Raw genomic sequence first — 18,662 nt, forward strand, 5'->3', positions numbered from 1 at the left:
AACTTTGTGCCATTTTCCCATTGCTTCTGCCAAATCAGTCAAGCTAGCTGTAGATTCATATTTATGTGCTTTATTCACAGCAGCCCTTACGAGATAAGAGTGTTGACAGTAATAATAGTCATAATACTAATCATAATTATTATTATTATTAGGGCTCAGGTTTTCTGTCAAATGACCGCTGTGGAATTGGTCTACTGGACAGATTACCAGCTACCCAACCCAAATATACTCCAGAGGATGAAGAGAGCACCCGGCATGACGGCCAACCAGCTAATAGATGTGAAAATGTAACATACTGCAGTTAAGGTTGAGAAAGCCACCAATCACAAACCATTTACAGAGTAAAGTGAGAATATTAACAGTAAAAATTTGCTTCACGTGTCCCTTCATTTCCTTTCCTTTATTTAGGCCTGTATTTAAAACCTCTTTTGTTACTTTGGAGTGGTTTGCAGTCAAGGGCATTCTTTTACAAATACAATTAAGTTTCTCTGTTGATGGGGTTCTGATGAGGTCATCTGAGGCGAATCACGCTCATCAGCAGAATGCAAAGCTTTGACACTTAATTTCAGTGCATTCGTACGATGCTGATACTTTTAGCTTCGGAGATGGTTGCCATGGAAAAACGGTTATATGAGATGGTTAAGCAATTTTAGGCACTGCAGTGGAGAATCTACAACATTAGAAAGAAGGGGAAAAAAACCTGAATTTTTGAGAAGTGTTGAGCAGCAGCAGTATGATGCTGTTAAGGTACGTGAGATGAAGGCTGATAAACACAGAAACAATAAAATGCTTCCAACGCACAGTGTGAAGAGGGAAATCTTCTTAGGCAGCTCCTAAACCAAACACTCCATCTTCACGCACAGACAGAGCAGCTACTCGAGGTTAGATTATACAAAGTCAGCATTCCTAACAAATCTGAGCATGACTGTTATACTGTATCTGCAACAGGCTTGTTAAAATCGTATGTTCCGCTGCCTGTGTACTGACCCAGTGACTCTCCAGGGGTGATTTTGGCTGGACTGGAATGTCGGTTTTTTTGATTTAACAAGGGTGCAAATTCTTTCTGTCCCAGTGCCTGACCCAAATTTGCCTTGTGTTGTGGTTTGTGTAACTGTGAAGCATCACTAATGGATATTCAGAAAGTCTTTGTTTTTCGAGCAAGCATTGCCAAATGCATCTAGTTGCATTTCAGTGAGTACTGCATGGATAAATGAGCAGCTGATGAGCTCACCTTAAAAATAAATAAATAAAACGGTATATCAATTAGATCTCTTTCAAATGACGTAAAACTTTAGAGGCCATGCAGCACAAGGGCAGATACGAGAGAGAAAAGGCAGTGAATGAGGAGTTGAAAATGCAGAGCTTAATCAAAGGAACGGACAGCTGGCGGCTCAATGTAGGGAGAACAGCGCTGTCAGGAGGAGCTGCTAAAGCCCTTCCACCTTCACTGAGCAGAACAAAAAAATCCTTGCTGAGAGATGGGATCTAGGGAGAGTGCGTTTTTTCATACATCTGCGCCATTCCCAGCGGCACAAATTATTGTGTCTTGCCTGCTGGACTAGGCAGTAATAAATCCACTGAGACAGAGCATGGACATATCACCCAGTCAACACGCAGGATAACACACGAAGAATATACAGGAAGAAGCTGTTTTTGGGGGAATCAAGCCATTAGTTTCAATATAGTACAAGTGGCAGAGAGAGGGGAAATGTGCCATGGCTACTGATTAGTGAAGCAGGGAAATGAGCAGGCTTTGGGGCATTTCATTCTCGGCATAATGAATGAGAGAAACTTGTTTGCTTTTGATTTCTTACCAAGAAATGCATAGATGTGAGTGCAACTTTGAATCCATGACACTGATCAAACACCCAGCTTGAATCATTAAAGTGCAATATAATATTCCTTTAATTAAAGTTGTGATTTTCACGAAATTAAACCCCCCATTTTTGTCCCAGTTTAATTCCCACAACTACCAGTCAATATGTTTAGTGGTCATTTGGCTACATAGTCATTTTCTTGGTAGCGTGCAGGCATGAAATCCATGGCAATTTTATCTAATTAACAGTAGCCTTACTTTTCGCTGGTGTGCCCCTATATTAAAAGTGTAAATTGCACAAACGGTGAGCATATAACAGAGTTGAAAGTATACTGGGAACACATTCATCTCTTTGGAATTGAGCTTGAGCTACGGTGCTTAAAAATATATGAAAATTTTAACTTGGTGCATGTATTTTCTGCTGGATTTACTTTCACTGAACAACTGGAGCCCATCCATTTGTTTAATAGTAGTTTTGCAATATGTTTAGTCTACTAATGTTGGTGATGTGATAAAGACAAGGTTATGTACTCAGTGTCAGGCGTGTGCATTACAGTGTTGCATGGGTAAGACGGTGGTCTAGTGCAGCAGTCCCCAACCCCCGGGCCTCAGACCGGTACCGGTCCGTGAGTCGTTTGGTACCGGGCCGCGAGAGTTGAGGCTCGGGTGTGAAATGTATGGTTTTCAGGGTTTTTATCGGTTTTCAGCGTTATTTTGTTATCGTTTTTATCGTTAACTTGGTCTTTTCACGTGTGTTATGAATAAGTCTTCTTTTTTTCGGTACCAGTACTAGTTTTATTTTGTTGTATTTATCCGCGACACCTTAAAGGCCGGTCTGTGAAAATTTTGTCGGGCATAAACCGGTCCGTGGCGCAAAAAAGGTTGGGGACCGCTGGTCTAGTGCATCCTTTTTATTATGAACTTCTGAACCTTGGAGATATTTTGGGTATTCAGTAGTGATATCTTTTATTTCCAATGTGCAAAAAGACGCCGTCCCAGCGTGGTTGCTGGAAATCCCTCTCACAGAAATGATCATTAAGCTTCAGTTCACCTGAGTGACCTTTCATTCCCCTTTGGAAACTACTAAGAAGAATCTTAGCCAAAAAATTTAATGCCAAACAGTGAGCAGTTGCGCCTCCACCACGAGGTCTTGCTTTCCCCGTACAGACACACGATTGCCTGTTTCTGCATTGATTAGCAAGTAGCAGTGAGCACCAGCACCCATGAGTGCACTGTTTGCACAAGCTCGTGCTGTTCTTATGGTTGTCTGCTGCACAACACCAGGAAGCTGTGCCAGATAATCTTGCATTAACTTTCTATCTGACTGACTCTTTTATATGTAAGTGTAAGGGAAACAACTGTAGCTGTAATTACCTGTACTTTTGCCTTGTCAAATGGTGCTGTGTCATCAGGATCTTAAACAATTCTCTACACACAAACTACACATCTTTGCACCAGTGTCACTCAATTGCACCTGTATTTAGCTTCTGAGCCCCTAAAGTAGGTTTGCACACTGCTTGGCATCTTTTCTTTGGAAAATAAACACTTCTTATGTCATGTAAGGAATTAAAAGGGACAATTCATGCAAATTTTCTAAATGATATCATAAAACACTGTAATATTTGTTACTGCCTTTATTTCTGTGATGTTTCTGAGTACCTTCTCAAAAACTGTTTGCAAACCTATTAAGTGCACTTACTCACACTGGCCAAGGATGAAACTTTGATGCATAACACTTTGAGTACATAATTGCTTGCTTTTAGAATTGTTTAAAAAGCCCAGCTGTTAACACAAGTGTGGCTGACAAAGCCCTGCTAATCTGCAAGGTCTCCTCCCTTTCAAATGTATCCATTTTGATAGCTTAAACAAAAGGCTGATAATACGCCATTACGTCACGATGAGGGACATCTCTGACACCTCGGTATTACTGAAAAAATGTTTTCAAAAAGAAAGAAACAAGGCTTGCTCTTCTTTGCTCTTAACATTTTGTTAAGAGTAGAATTAAATTTAGCATTTGAGAGTAAAACTTTGAAAAAGTATCTGGCATACCAACTGGAAGCATACAGCATGTACTAACAAGGACCACTAGAGCATTGTTTAAACTTTCAGATACAAATCGACCGCAGTGTGCAGAGTCCACATCAACTTTAAATGAGACCATGAGTCAACACCTTTCCATCAACACTAATGGAAAATCCTCCAAGTGGGAATGAGATATTAGAAAAGCTTTATAGAAATCATCTCAGGACCTACTCTTGCATTACAGGATATATGCATGTAACAAAGTAAAAATATAATAAGGATAATATTAAATATGCTATCCCCATCCAGGTCTGTGTGAGCCAAACTGAAAAATGAGTGCTGCACCTTATTATTCATTTAATCAAATCAAATGTTAATTTTCTGATAATTAATTCAGCTTTTAATTTGGGGATTTGGATATTTGTTTTTTTAAGGCTTGGACACCTGACATTTCTCTCGCTTACAGCAGTGATTACCACGCTTCACTGTTGTGAATTTGGCAGCTTTTTCGCTGTTTTTATTGACTCCTCATACACCTAGCAAAAAAAAAAGCCTAACAAAAAACCCCAAAACACAAAGAAAAACCGAATGGACAGAACTGCTTTGATTGGAAGTCTTGCTCTTCTGCAAGAACTCATGTTAGCAAGTGCAGAACACCTCTCTCTGTACACAGTGTACTGTAGCTGTTGGTTACAAGATGTCCTTTGAGCAATGATTGGCTCCAACACATTATGCTCGTAGTTACACAACTTTTAGTTAAGCACAGAACACCCTTGTTTGGATGACCTGCACTTCATTCTGCACAGTGAAACTTGTGCAGCTAAATTAAAAATAAAATACATTTATGAGTGGTAGAGGGCTCAGAGTCAGAAATAAGAGGTAGCTGAGATCTGGACAAAGCATTCTTAATCTCATTGAAAGGTTTTTACTGATGTTTGACAGTTTACTTTTGGGCAAAGTTTATTCTGATTTCTGACGTCAGTAAAACTCAAAAACTGGTTATCAGAGCGACTTACCAAGTTAGAAATTCACCCTGAATCAGATTTTTGATTCGAAGACATGAATGACCTATCAGTGCATTTTCATATGCAAGTGTTAATCCTGGGCTACAGTGTGCATCTGTCAGCTGAATGAAGACGGCCACACTAGCAGCCTGGCCAGTTAACGTTTAATATAATAATAATACAAGGAATGTTTAATAGTCAATCCGTAGCTGATGGCACTGTTCTCTTAGATGGAATAAAAACAATAAGTAACCATTAAAAAAATTATACAGGGAGTGCAGAATTATTAGGCAAATGAGTATTTTGTCCACATCATCCTCTTCATGCATGTTGTCTTACTCCAAGCTGTATAGGCTCGAAAGCCTACTACCAATTAAGCATATTAGGTGATGTGCGTCTCTGTAATGAGAAGGGGTGTGGTCTAATGACATCAACACCCCATATCAGGTGTGCATAATTATTAGGCAACGTCCTTTCCTTTGGCAAAATGGGTCAAAAGAAGGACTTGACAGGCTCAGAAAAGTCAAAAATAGTGAGATATCTTGCAGAGGGATGCAGCAGTCTCAAAATTGCAAAGCTTCTGAAGCGTGATCATCGAACAATCAAGCGTTTCATTCAAAATAGTCAACAGGGTCGCAAGAAGCGTGTGGAAAAACCAAGGCGCCAAATAACTGCCCATGAACTGAGAAAAGTCAAGCGTGCAGCTGCCAAGATGCCACTTGCCACCAGTTTGGCCATATTTCAGAGCTGCAACATCACTGGAGTGCCCAAAAGCACAAGGTGTGCAATACTCAGAGACATGGCCAAGGTAAGAAAGGCTGAAAGACGACCACCACTGAACAAGACACACAAGCTGAAACGTCAAGACTGGGCCAAGAAATATCTCAAGACTGGTTTTTCTAAGGTTTTATGGACTGATGAAATGAGAGTGAGTCTTGATGGGCCAGATGGATGGGCCCGTGGCTGGATTGGTAAAGGGCAGAGAGCTCCAGTCCGACTCAGACGCCAGCAAGGTGGAGGTGGAGTACTGGTTTGGGCTGGTATCATCAAAGATGAGCTTGTGGGGCCTTTTCGGGTTGAGGATGGAGTCAAGCTCAACTCCCAGTCCTACTGCCAGTTTCTGGAAGACACCTTCTTCAAGCAGTGGTACAGGAAGAAGTCTGCATCCTTCAAGAAAAACATGATTTTCATGCAGGACAATGCTCCATCACACACGTCCAAGTACTCCACAGCGTGGCTGGCAAGAAAGGGTATAAAAGAAGAAAAACTAACGACATGGCCACCTTGTTCACCTGATCTGAACCCCATTGACAACCGGTGGTCCATCATCAAATGTGAGATTTACAAGGAGGGAAAACAGTACACCTCTCTGAACAGTGTCTGGGAGGCTGTGGTTGCTGCTGCACGCAATGTTGATGGTGAACAGATCAAAATACTGACAGAATCCATGGATGGCAGGCTTTTGAGTGTCCTTGCAAAGAAAGGTGGCTATATTGGTCGCTGATTTGTTTTTGTCTTGTTTTTGAATGTCAGAAATGTATATTTGTGAATGTGGAGATGTTATACTGGTTTCACTGGTAAAAATAAATAATTGAAATGGGTATATATTTGTTTTTTGTTAAGTTGCCTAATAATTATGCACAGTAATAGTCACCTGCACACACAGATATCCCCCTAAAATAGCTAAAACTAAAAACTACTTCCAAAAACATTCAGCTTTGATATTAATGAGTTTTTTGGGTTCATTGAGAACATGGTTGTTGTTCAATAATAAAATTATTCCTCAAAAATACAACTTGCCTAATAATTCTGCACTCCGTGTATAATGGGTCACCAGGCCAGTGAGAACTTGCTGACTTTAACATCCTGATCCAGACTGGTAGTCAGTCTTTTATTATTTATCATCGACTGGAGTTTGGCAACGAGGCACAAACTATCCAGTCAAAATGACCTGAGAGACCTCGCATACTAACCCCAATAAAACAAACGGTGTAAATAAAATGCAAACGCAACTAAGCACAAAGCTAAACTAACTCAAATCAAACCCCTGTCAGCTCTCTGCTGTTGAATGTGTTTTATTCCATGGCCATGATAATTACTGATAGGAACAAATGATTAACATAAAAAACAGCAATATGTATGTTTATTGTTGTAAATGTGTGTAAATGAATAATAAGGTCAGATGTGAGGTGGATAATATAAGCATGGCTGTGGCCCTCGCATCCACACTGATCCGATCTATATTTGTGCTTTTTAACAGACCCACATTTTTTTTCAGAGCAAACTCTGATATTGACCTGCTCACTGCCTGCAGGGTTCCCTATTGACTGGACTCTGGTATTTCAGATTCAGCATCAGGTTATTACATTCAATGTCACCAAGCTCCAGATCTCCTCAATACATTTCTTTGGTCCTACTTACCAATCATTGGACTGCTGATTGGACTAAGCATTTGACAGATTTAGTATTGCAGGACTGTTGCTTCATCCAAATATAAAATTTAGGAGTAAAGGGCAATTCCAGACGCATCGCCTCCTGCTGCGAACTGTGCCGCAGATTCTGTACTTTGGACTGATCAAGCGATACTTCAATAAAGAATATATTTAATAAGGATATCTTAGAGTTACAAAAATATTTTTTACTTTGAAATGTCAAATTGTCTTTCATCCTTAAGATTTTTACAGACAAATCTTAGATGCAACATTTACAGTGTAAATATGAAAGCGTCCTCATTCCTTTAAATGAATTCATTATAATATTTGTTATGTCTTTGACAAAATAATTCTCCATTTCTGGTGTATACCACAAATGAACTTTCTCTGGAGTGTTTAAACTCACCTTAGGAAAAAGAGCTTGGTCATTCACAGGGAGCCCAGAGACTTCCCACCAGGGCAGATGGATGAATTGATTTTTTTTTTTAAACATCTGTCTCCTTTAATACTGTAATGCATTGATCTCAATATACAGTGCCCGGCCAAAAAAAAAAAAAAGAAGTCATACACAAGACTACTTTGGTGGACCGCCTTTAGCTAAAGGCGAGCATTCACCGTAGCATTGTTTATAATAAGCTTATGCAATCCCAGAAAGTTGATTCTGCTTATCTGGATGCAGCATTTTCAGTGGGGGGAAACATTTCCTCACTCATCTAAGTGACTTATACAGTCCCAGCTGACTGCAGGTTTCCCCAGCCTTATAAACAATACACATGCATAACAATCCAAACCAGCGCCGCTGCATAACAATGAGCATTGAGATTTCATCGTTGTTGATATGCAAACTGCCATGACCATTAATCAATGTCCATGAGTACAAACAATTGGGAAATGGCTGCAATCACTGCACTGAAAGATGTACTCTTAGAGAGGCTTGTTCCTTTTTACATAAATGGCCTCCTTGACTCACCTCTCCAATGTCAGATTTATTTCAGTTTGAGGTTTTTTTTGCCGAGTAGTTTTTAAGTATTGATAATGATTGGAGAGTTGAACCACTGAGTAAAGTCTTCAGCAGCACATCCTAAAGATTGCCACTGAGGTTACAGTTTGGACTGTGGTGGGCATGTGTACAAAAAAAAACTTGTCTCCCTGAATGTCACAGTTGGAGCCTGATGATGAAATCTGCCATGAATCTATGCCATCAGCAAGCAAAAAAACTGCTGATCTTCAGTCAGGAGTCAGGTGACCCAATTTTTTTTAGTGTTGCTGAACTCGGACTTGACCAACAGCAGCAACTCCGGATCCTAACAATGCCCCCACAGGTCTGTGGGTACTCGGCATGATAGCTGGTGTGGCTCTAACACGAGGAGGAGCGGCACCTTTTCTAGAGCTTCATACTGACTTACAATATAAAAGGATGGATTAGATAAGCGTTACTACATAGATCATGGATGACATCTTATTTGGTTAGAATTAATTATGTGCTGCAGTTTAGACTCACAGTAGTTAGTCATCTAAATTATTTCACTTCTGTAATAAAATAAGGTTTACACATTTAAATATGAACCTTTTTGGTGCTAATGGAGACGACCTTGAGTATATCTGTTAGGATGAGTAAAAAAAAAAAACAAAGATGTTGGAAATCACTGAATTAGTAACTTGACAGGACATTAGAGACTATTTAGGTCAATGTTCAATAAGTAATTTAGGAAAGATGCTAAACACTTAATTCAAGCTTTTCAATACTTTTCAATATACGGTTGTCCATTTCGAGTGCTTCCGTTACTACTTTAGCATGCTTTTGTTTTCCAGTGCAGGATTTTTTTTTTTTCTTTTTAAATTATGTGAGAATCAGCCCAGCTAAAGTTTTGTTAAACTATGTGCCGACCACTTCCTGTAACACGGGAGAACATGAGGGAGGGAAAAACCACAGTGTAGCACTTTTATATAATTTTCTTATCACTCGCTGCTGCCTAAGGCTTGAAACGACATAATAACCAATGTGGAGTCCCATAAACAAGTTTAATAAACATTTTTAATTAACTGAGCAGAGCAGAGTCCCATCATTTATTTATCGTTAAGTACCTGCAATTTCTGAATTCTGCAGTTTGACACACCCTGTGGGGACTAGTGCTCAGCACAAGTGGAGGAAATGATAAGGAAAATGGACTAAGGTAAATAATTTCCAATTTGAAAGAAAAGCCATTTAAATGGAAGAAATTAGAGGTTTTATTAAGCTTCCTGTTCATGAAAAAGGTAACTAATAGTTGTTTAGAGCACAAGCTCAAGCACCTAAACTCGTGGTACCAGACTAACTTTGTATCTGCATTTTCTACAGCAGCTCATTTCTTATCAATATCTCTAATAATCATTTTAACAGACAGTTATTTTATTCTTTAAATAGACAACTGTCTTGTTCAAACTTATAGACTCTGCTGTTTTTACCTAACACAAAAAAGGGCTGTGAATATTTTATTTGTGATTTGACACTATGTTACACTAATATACTAATTGATATATTGCTTGATAAATTGATATAGATGCTATATTGATTTGAAATAGAAGTTTGTATGGGCAGTTTCACATTATTTGTTGCTTACAGGCTACAAATAATATGGATATCTGCATATGATGCATGTAAATATCCAGACTTTGCTGTGGCTAAAGCTAGTTAATTACCTTACATGGATGATGACCTCCAGTTTGCAATGGGGAGGTTTGCATTTGAGTGAAATGCAAATTAGCACCTCCAAATCTATGGTCATGATTTTCAGGCAGTAAAAGGTGGTAAATGCATCCTGGGCTGGGACCAAGTTTCTGCCCCAAGTGGACGAGTTCAAGTATCTTGTTCATGAGTGAGGGACTGAGGGAGGGGGAGACTGACAGATGGATTGGTGCAGCGATGCAGATGTTGTACCGGCCTGAATGTTAAGAGAATTCGGCATTAAACCGAAGCTGCTGATTTACCGGTGCATCCATGTTCCATCATCTACAGCCACACGCTCTGGGTAGTGACCGAAAAAAATTATATCATGGATACAAGCAGAGGAAAAAAGGATCTTGGTCCGAAGACTGTCTGGGCTTTTCTTTAGACACAGAGTGTTGAGCTCTATGCTAGAGGAGGGGCTCAGACGAGGAGATACTTCTGCATGCTGAAAGGATCCAGTTAAGATGGTTCGGGCATCTGACCAGAATGCTTTCCGGATGCCTCTATGTAAGGTGCTTCAGACATGTCCTGCTGAGGGGAGGCCCCCGGGCGGACACAGGACACACCAGAGATTGTGTCACTTGGATGGCATAATAATATCTCGGTGTCCCACAAGAATAGCTGGAGTAGGTGGCTTGGAGAGGTGGAGGTTTGGCATCTCTGCTTAGATTGCTGTCCTCGTGACTGGGACTGCGATGAGCAGCAGCAAATGCAAATTGCACCCATCACTTTACACAAATAGGGGACACTCCCAAAAAAGTCTCTCATATTAACAATGGATTTATGGTAGATACTTGAAAATTCAACACGATACAACTTCCTAATTACTGTGAAGATGCTAATGATAATTTTCCCCCAGTGCAGAAATATTCTACATATACAGTGGGGCAAAAAAGTATTTAGTCAGCCACCGATTGTGCAAATTCCCCCACCTAAAATGATGACAGAGGTCAGTAATTTGCAGCAGAGGTACACTTCAACTGTGAGAGACAGAATGTGAAAAAAAAATCCATGAATCCACATGGTAGGATTTGTAAAGAATTTATTCGTAAATCAGGGTGGAAAATAAGTATTTGGTCACCTCAAACAAGGAAAATCTCTGGCTCTCACAGACCTGTAACGTCTTCTGTAAGAAGCTTTTCTGTCCCCCACTCGTTACCTGTATGAATGGCACCTGTTTGAACTCATCATCTGTATAAAAGACACCTGTCCACAGCCTCAAACAGTCAGACTCCAAACTCCGCCATGGCCAAGACCAAAGAGCTTTCAAAGGACACCAGGAAAAGTATTGTAGACCTGCACCAGACTGGGAAGAGTGAATCTACAATAGGCAAGCAGCTTGGTGTGAAAAAATCAACTGTGGGAGCAATCATCAGAAAATGGAAGACATACAAGACCACTGATAATCTCCCTCGATCTGGGGCTCCACGCAAGATCTCATCCCGTGGGGTCAAAATGATCATGAGAACGGTGAGCAAAGATCCCAGAACCACACGGGGGGACCTGGTGAATGACCTGCAGAGAGCTGGGACCAAAGTAACAAAGGTCACCATCAGTAACACACTACAACGGCAGGGAATCAAATCCCGCAGTGCCAGACGTGTTCCGCTGCTGAAGCCAGTGCATGTCCAGGCCCGTCTGAAGTTTGCCAGAGAGCACATGGATGATACAGCAGAGGATTGGGAGAATGTCATGTGGTCAGATGAAACCAAAGTAGAACTTTTTGGTATAAACTCAACTCGTCGTGTTTGGAGGAAGAAGAATACTGAGTTGCATCCCAAGAACACCATACCTACTGTGAAGCATGGGGGTGGAAACATCATGCTATGGGGCTGTTTTTCTGCCAAGGGGACAGGACGACTGATCCGTGTTAAGGACAGAATGAATGGGGCCATGTATCGTGAGATTTTGAGCCAAAACCTCCTTCCATCAGTGAGAACTTTGAAGATGAAACGAGGCTGGGTCTTCCAACATGACAATGATCCAAAACACACCGCCCGGGCAACAAAGGAGTGGCTCCTTAAGAAGCATTTGAAAGTCCTGGAGTGGCCTAGCCAGTCTCCAGACCTCAACCCCATAGAAAATCTGTGGCGGGAGTTGAAAGTCCGTGTTGCTCGGCGACAGCCCCAAAACATCACTGCTCTCGAGAAGATCTGCATGGAGGAATGGGCCAAAATACCAGCTACTGTGTGTGCAAACCTGGTAAAGACCTATAGTAAACGTTTGACCTCTGTTATTGCCAACAAAGGTTATGTTACAAAGTATTGAGTTGTATTTTTGTTATTGACCAAATACTTATTTTCCACCCTGATTTACAAATAAATTCTTTACAAATCCTACCATGTGAATTCATGGATTTTTTTTTTCACATTCTGTCTCTCACAGTTGAAGTGTACCTCTGGTGCAAATTACTGACCACTGTCATCATTTTAAGTGGGGGAACTTGCACAATCGGTGGCTGACTAAATACTTTTTTGCCCCACTGTATGAGAGGAGATGGCTCTAAAAACAGAAACCCAAATAAATCAGTGCTTCAAATGACAGAAAACGCACAGAAACACAAAGAGAACTGAAAGAAATGGTTGCTACACAAAGGGGAAAAAAATCAATGCATTTCAGCAGTTTATACAAGCCTGCCATTTGGGATCTATAGGTTATGACTGTCAAATGTGAAACAATATCAAACAGGCCTCGTAGGTTTATTTTGTACTACAGTTTCGAAATGACTGAAAAGCCTGATTGAAAAAGCCTGTGGGGAAAAAAAACTGTTGTGAAATTACATTGCACAAGAAAATCAATACAAAAAAGGACGGGTATAATAATCAAAAGCCTTTACAAGTTCGACCAGTGTCCTCTCAGTCGCACCTTCTGAGCCACAGCCTCGTAGCTGCGGTGACCTTTTAAGCCGTTTATGCCTGTGCATAGATATTGGCATTAACATCGTCCCGCTTAAATGAAAAGTGCTTGCTAAGCCAACAACTGCGCTCAGTGAACTGTGCGCCTTGGAGGTGAATTATATCATGCTGGATTACCCTTACCTTAATTTATCTTTGCCAGCTTTGTATCTGGAGACTCTGGCCATCAACAAGGGCAGGGAGACGGCATCCAGCCAGCGCTTCTCATACTTTGGTTCATTAGCTGAGGGCGAAGGGGGTGATGGAGCCTGCGTGGAATACATGAACAATGCGTGAGCTTTCTGCTTCTGTTGACCAAATTCTTTTGATTACTGATGGATGATACACAAGCACCATTTACATGCAAAAGAATTCCCTTCTCAACCAGGGCTAATCAGCTATTTTTGTCTGAAGTTCTCACTGTCTGCTTACGCCAAGCATGTCTGAACTTCGATATACTGAAGTTACAGACTCCAGCTGTTTTCTTAAAAAACATACAAATAGCAACAGTTTTTCTTTCCAAATCAAACCCAATTATTCAATGTAAGTGGTGCAAGTATATCTGGTGCCCCAGATATTAACAGAAATCTCCTCTGTAATCAGGGAAATCACCTCCTGTTGCAGTTAACATGATGAAAATAATCAATAACTTGTGTATAGACTCTACATGTAAACTACGTGCACAGTGAGTAAGTTTAGAATAACTGTACTGAAACTAAAAAAATCACTCAGCAGAACCTAAAAATGTCCATATTTTGCTAATGGAGTAAATATTGCACTCTCACTTCTGCAATGAAACCACGTTCTGACTTCAGCACGCATCATAAATCCTTCCCTTCAGTTCTGAAACTGAATAAATCAGTTAGAAAAACCTTTCATTTATTTCAAAATATTCACTTTGAAATTGTTTTGTTATGAGTATAGCAATTGTGTTTGTGGTCAATGATTTTGTGGAATACTAAGCAGGTGTTGGCATCAATTTAAAGAGAACAGGACCCTCCACAGTGTTTGTATAGGCCCAACAGATAAGTGGAAGACGGCAAACTATTTTTAACTTGCTGCTTTTCTTTGGCATTTAGCACGATTAAACCACATGATGTAATCAGTCTTGGTTAAGTTCTTGCTGACTGGATTCTGGACTTTCTAACAGGCCACACAGGTGAGAGTATAAATACTCATGTTTGGTCTCTTCGGTGCCTGGAGAGGAAATGACAAGTTAAAAAAAAGTTTCTCTTCAGTTACAAGGAAAGCAACAAACTTTGTGCACTCAGACCTTGATTCAGAGAGACCACAGCATTACAGGAAACTAACAAAGAGTGCCTTGTAGTTGGGTTTTAAAAAAAGTTTGTAACTAAACCAAAAACTGTTCCTGGAAAAGAATCTTTGTCCAATTGTATTGGTCTGCAGCAGAGCATGACTCCAGACAACAAAGGAACATGGCACAGTCTGATAAAACTAAACAAACCAGGTATAAAATCTGAAGAGTTAAAGCTTCATTTCGTTTAGGAACAGAGCAAACAGGACAAACAGACATTCTACCAATCAGGCTACATACAAAGTTTAGATAAATCAGGTAACAGCCATTCTTTGGTGTCTAAAAAGAAGCTGGAGTAGATTAAGTATGTTTCTATTATCATCTTATTAGCATTCACCTGGGAAACGGTTAGTCTTCCCAGTGTGCCCAGATAAATACTGATTACAGCTGTGTTAATGGAAATGTGCAGCATCGTTTACAAGAGAGAGAAGTTACAAAAACGTCACCTCACTCACACATACTCAAAAACACAAGTGGATCTGCAGAAAATGGTCACATATCAAAGAAAAACGTCCTGTTGACATTGATTAATGACAGAATGAAATTAGTTCTTATAAAAATGTTGAGGTGTTAGGGAGTAATTTCAGGGGAAATACACTTGCCATTTAAATTGATAGGTTTCAGTCATGTTGACCGTGTCTCTCTCAGCTCTCTTTAATGGATTTTTTTTAATAAGTGGTGAGTGCTGGATACAAGCCTCTGGCAAATACAGAAGTGCATTTAGATATTCATAGGCAAAATTAGGCAAATAAAACTAAAATTGCTGTTTAAAAACTGCCTGGTGTATAACAATAATACAATGTGTTAATATGAAAAGGAAATGTGTGTTATGGATACGTGTTGATGGTGGCATTTAACGTGGCATTAGGCGAGTCTTCAAATTACTTTATAATGGACTCCAGAGCAATTCAGCATTACCATAATGGTCAGTGCAGCTCGCTCTGAATTAGTCTGTTCAGAAGAGGAACGAGCATGAAATGTGTATTCAAAATAGTTGTGCTTAAGTTTTCTATATGATGAAAGTTTAAGGAAAAACGATGATGGCTGATTGCTGTATACCGCATACCTTTGAAGCATTATACCTATAACGAAATGCACTCCTCAGCTATGTTACTGGGTGGTGCGGTTTCACCATCACCACCAGCAGCCTGAGCTGTTCGTACAAGCCAGGATGGATCCATGCTTTAATATTGTGTATATAGTTTACTCAAAATTCTGACCCCACCATCTGTATTTTGTAACAGAAATCAAGGCTCATCAGACCAAACAACATTTTTCCAGTATGCTGTTGAATTATGTCAATTTTTAGCCTCCGTTTCTTGTTCTTAGCTAACAGCAGTGGCGCCTGGTGTTATCTTCTGTAGCCCACGAGCTTCAAGGTTAAAGGTTCTGGTTCTTTAGAGAAGCTCTTCTGCATACCCGCGTTGTAACAAGTGATGTCCTTTCAGCTTGAAGCAGTCTTGCCCATCTCGTCAGACCTCTGACAAGGCATTTTCTCTCAGAACGGCTGGAGCCTATCCCAGCCAAGAGGCTGATATCAAGTCTATGTATTAAGTATAGCTGAGTGGCAGGGTACACCCTAGACCCACACCCTAGGCCAGTCTGTCACAGGCCTAACACAGGGCACGCACATTCATACTTAGGGGCAATTTAAGATCACCAACTTTCATATTTTAAAATCTTAATAAAGTCTGGGGAGTTTTAAGGAAATGTATTTCCCATTAACAGTTAAAAATCAATACAGATGAAAAAGCCAAACAACCCTTAACTGGAGGAAGAAACTAACAATGTTTGTGGGAGTTTGTCCATACAAAAGCTTGCAAGGAATCTAGCAACTGAACACCAATTCCTGTCATGAATATAGAACCATTGATATATAGTGACTATGTCAAATAAAACATATGATCTTTATTTTTAAATGCGGGCAGTGTTACAAATTCTGACAAGCAACTCGCCAATAAGATGGGAGGAGTCAGGAGGAATAGAAGAGAAGACTGTTTGTGTGCTGTTGGCATGGAGATCTGCATTTCCCAGAACAAAAGTGGTTCAGTAGAGATCCCTGTGGTACATCAGTATTAACGTACACAATTCTTTGTGTTCTTTGTCTCAATTTTTGGTAACAATGTCACCATTCACAGTGCAGTGTGACGTTAGATCATTGAAGAACTCATTGGCTATACTGATCAGTGCAGTTTCAAGCCATCTTTTCAACAGTTCTTCTGGGGTTGTCTGAAGTATAGTCTAGATTTTGTAACAATTTAGGAATATTAATCTTATGCAAACACTTATGACAAAATTGCTGAAGCAAATGTTTCCTACTGTTTTTAATTTTGGTCTATCATTACTATTGGTATCCAAGTAAGAATCGTGCTTTTGCAGCAAAAAAACCACCAGACTGTAACATAATTAAAATCAGAATCAGAATCAGAATACTTTATTGATCCCTGGGGGAAATTATTTTTTGTTACAGTGCTCCATTTTAAACCAACATTAAGACAAGACAGACAATACGCTAACTAAGAATAGTACAATATATACATATATATACATACATACATACATAAGTCACTTATAAATAAATATTTGGAAAAGAAACATGTGTAGCTGTAGCAGCAAACAGTGTGTTAAGTGGATGCGTTGTACAGGGAGATGGCCACAGGCAGGAATGATTTCCTGTGTCGTTCAGTGGTGCTTTTCGGTAATCTCAGTCTCTCACTGAACGTGCTCCTGTGACTGACCAGCATGTCATGGAGTGGGTGGGAGGTGTTATCCAACATTGTCTTTATCTTGGACAGCATCCGCCTCTCCAACACCACCTTGAGGGAGTCCAGCTCCATCCCCACAACATTGCTGGCCTTATGGATCAGTTTATTAAGTCTGTTGGCATCTGCGACCCTCAGCCTGCTCCCCCAGCATGCAACAGCATAGAGGATCGCACTGGCCACAACAGACTCATAGAAAATCCTCAGCATTTTCTGGCAGATGTTGAAGGACCTCAGTCGCCTCAAAAAATAGAGACGACTCTGGCCCTTCCTGTAAAGTGCTGTGGTGTTTTTAGCCCAGTCCAGTTTATTGTCAATGTGTACTCCAAGGTATTTATAGTCCTCCACAATGTCAACACTGACCCCCTGGATTGAAACAGGGGTCAAGTGTTTCCTGGTCTTCCTGAAGTCCACGATCAGTTCCTTGGTCTTTGCCACGTTGAGCTGCAGATGATTCTGCTCACACCACGTGACAAAGGAGTCGACCACAGCCCGGTACTCTGTCTCATCATCCCTGCTGATGCATCCAACCACCGCAGAGTCATCAGAAAACTTCTGAAGATGGCAGGTCTCTGTGCAGTGGCTGAAGTCTGTGGTGTAGAGGGTGAAGAGGAAGGGGGAGAGGACAGTCCCCTGTGGTGCCCCTGTGTTGCTAATCACCTTGTCAGACACACACTGTGGGAGACGTACATATTGTGGTCTTCCTGTCAGGTAATCAACAATCCAGGACACCAGAGAAGCATCCACCTGCATCGCTGCTAACTTATCACCCAGGAGGGTCGGCCTGATGGTGCCTCAAATTGTTTCAGAATTTCAAGTTCTAATGGAGCTTCTGACTGATCTGCTGCACCAACAGTCATTTATTCTAAATAGTCCTGCAGCAAAAAATGTTGACAAAAGCTTTGACAGTTGGAAGTATGCCACATTTAAATGCAAATCACACTATACTTAATGTGTAATCCATCTGTTCTTCATTATCTAAAGAGTTACAAGCTTGAGGATCAACTGAGTGAAGCAGAGTGAACATCAAACAGTGAATCGTTCCTGAAGCCAAAGATTATCCGTCAGCACAAAATCCCAAAACTCCAAAAAATAATCTGATGTAGTCCCACTTTATCATTGCATGCACAGTAAAGGAAGGCTTGTGTTCACAATGCGAGAAACCAAATCGCCTACCTGCCTTCCTCTGACTTTGAAATGGCTGAAGATGGAGCATTTAAATAGCCGCTAGGTGGACTGCAGTCGAGAGTGAACGGCAGAGGAAAAAATGCCCACCTTTGCACATTGAGACACATCATTGCTGAACTGCAACATGTCGCATGCAGACCCCTGTCAGCTCGCCACCAGTAATAGCAATATTTCTAAAGAAATTATCATCCTCTGCTCCAATTATGTCAACCCCGAACAACATGTTACTTAACTCTCAAGTGGAGCTCTGCAGAGAGTAGATGAGGTGGTAGGAAATGGAAAACTATCAGGCTGTCAGAATGGATTACACTGACAAAGCACCTGCCTCTTCTGTGGAGCTGGAACAGAACCTAAAGCCACAGCCAGTCATTCCATCACGGATACTGATATTTGAGAAGTGTCATGAACTGAGAATAATTATTGGAAAGGCTAGTGAGGACAAAGCTCAGTAAATTTAAGAGGACATTACTAAAATATATAGGCACAGCTCTCTCCTTTCAGCTTAAAATATATTATCAGCAT

At 40.5% G+C, this 18,662-nt stretch overlaps 1 protein-coding gene across 1 annotated transcript in view; it reads right to left on the bottom strand.

Moving 5' to 3' along the window:
* Positions 1-18,662, bottom strand: part of sntg2 (syntrophin, gamma 2) — a 104,169-nt gene that overhangs the window by 40,390 nt on the left and 45,117 nt on the right. Inside the window, exon 9 of the mRNA XM_085392152.1 lies at positions 13,020-13,144. Within this exon, the coding sequence (XP_085248278.1) occupies positions 13,020-13,144 (125 nt within the window). The remainder of the gene's footprint in view (positions 1-13,019; positions 13,145-18,662) is intronic.

This window comes from Rhamphochromis longiceps, linkage group LG19 (genome assembly GCF_057381845.1).
Source record: "Rhamphochromis longiceps isolate RC_006_pf linkage group LG19, R_longiceps_female_GT1.1, whole genome shotgun sequence".
NCBI lineage: Eukaryota > Metazoa > Chordata > Actinopteri > Cichliformes > Cichlidae > Rhamphochromis > Rhamphochromis longiceps.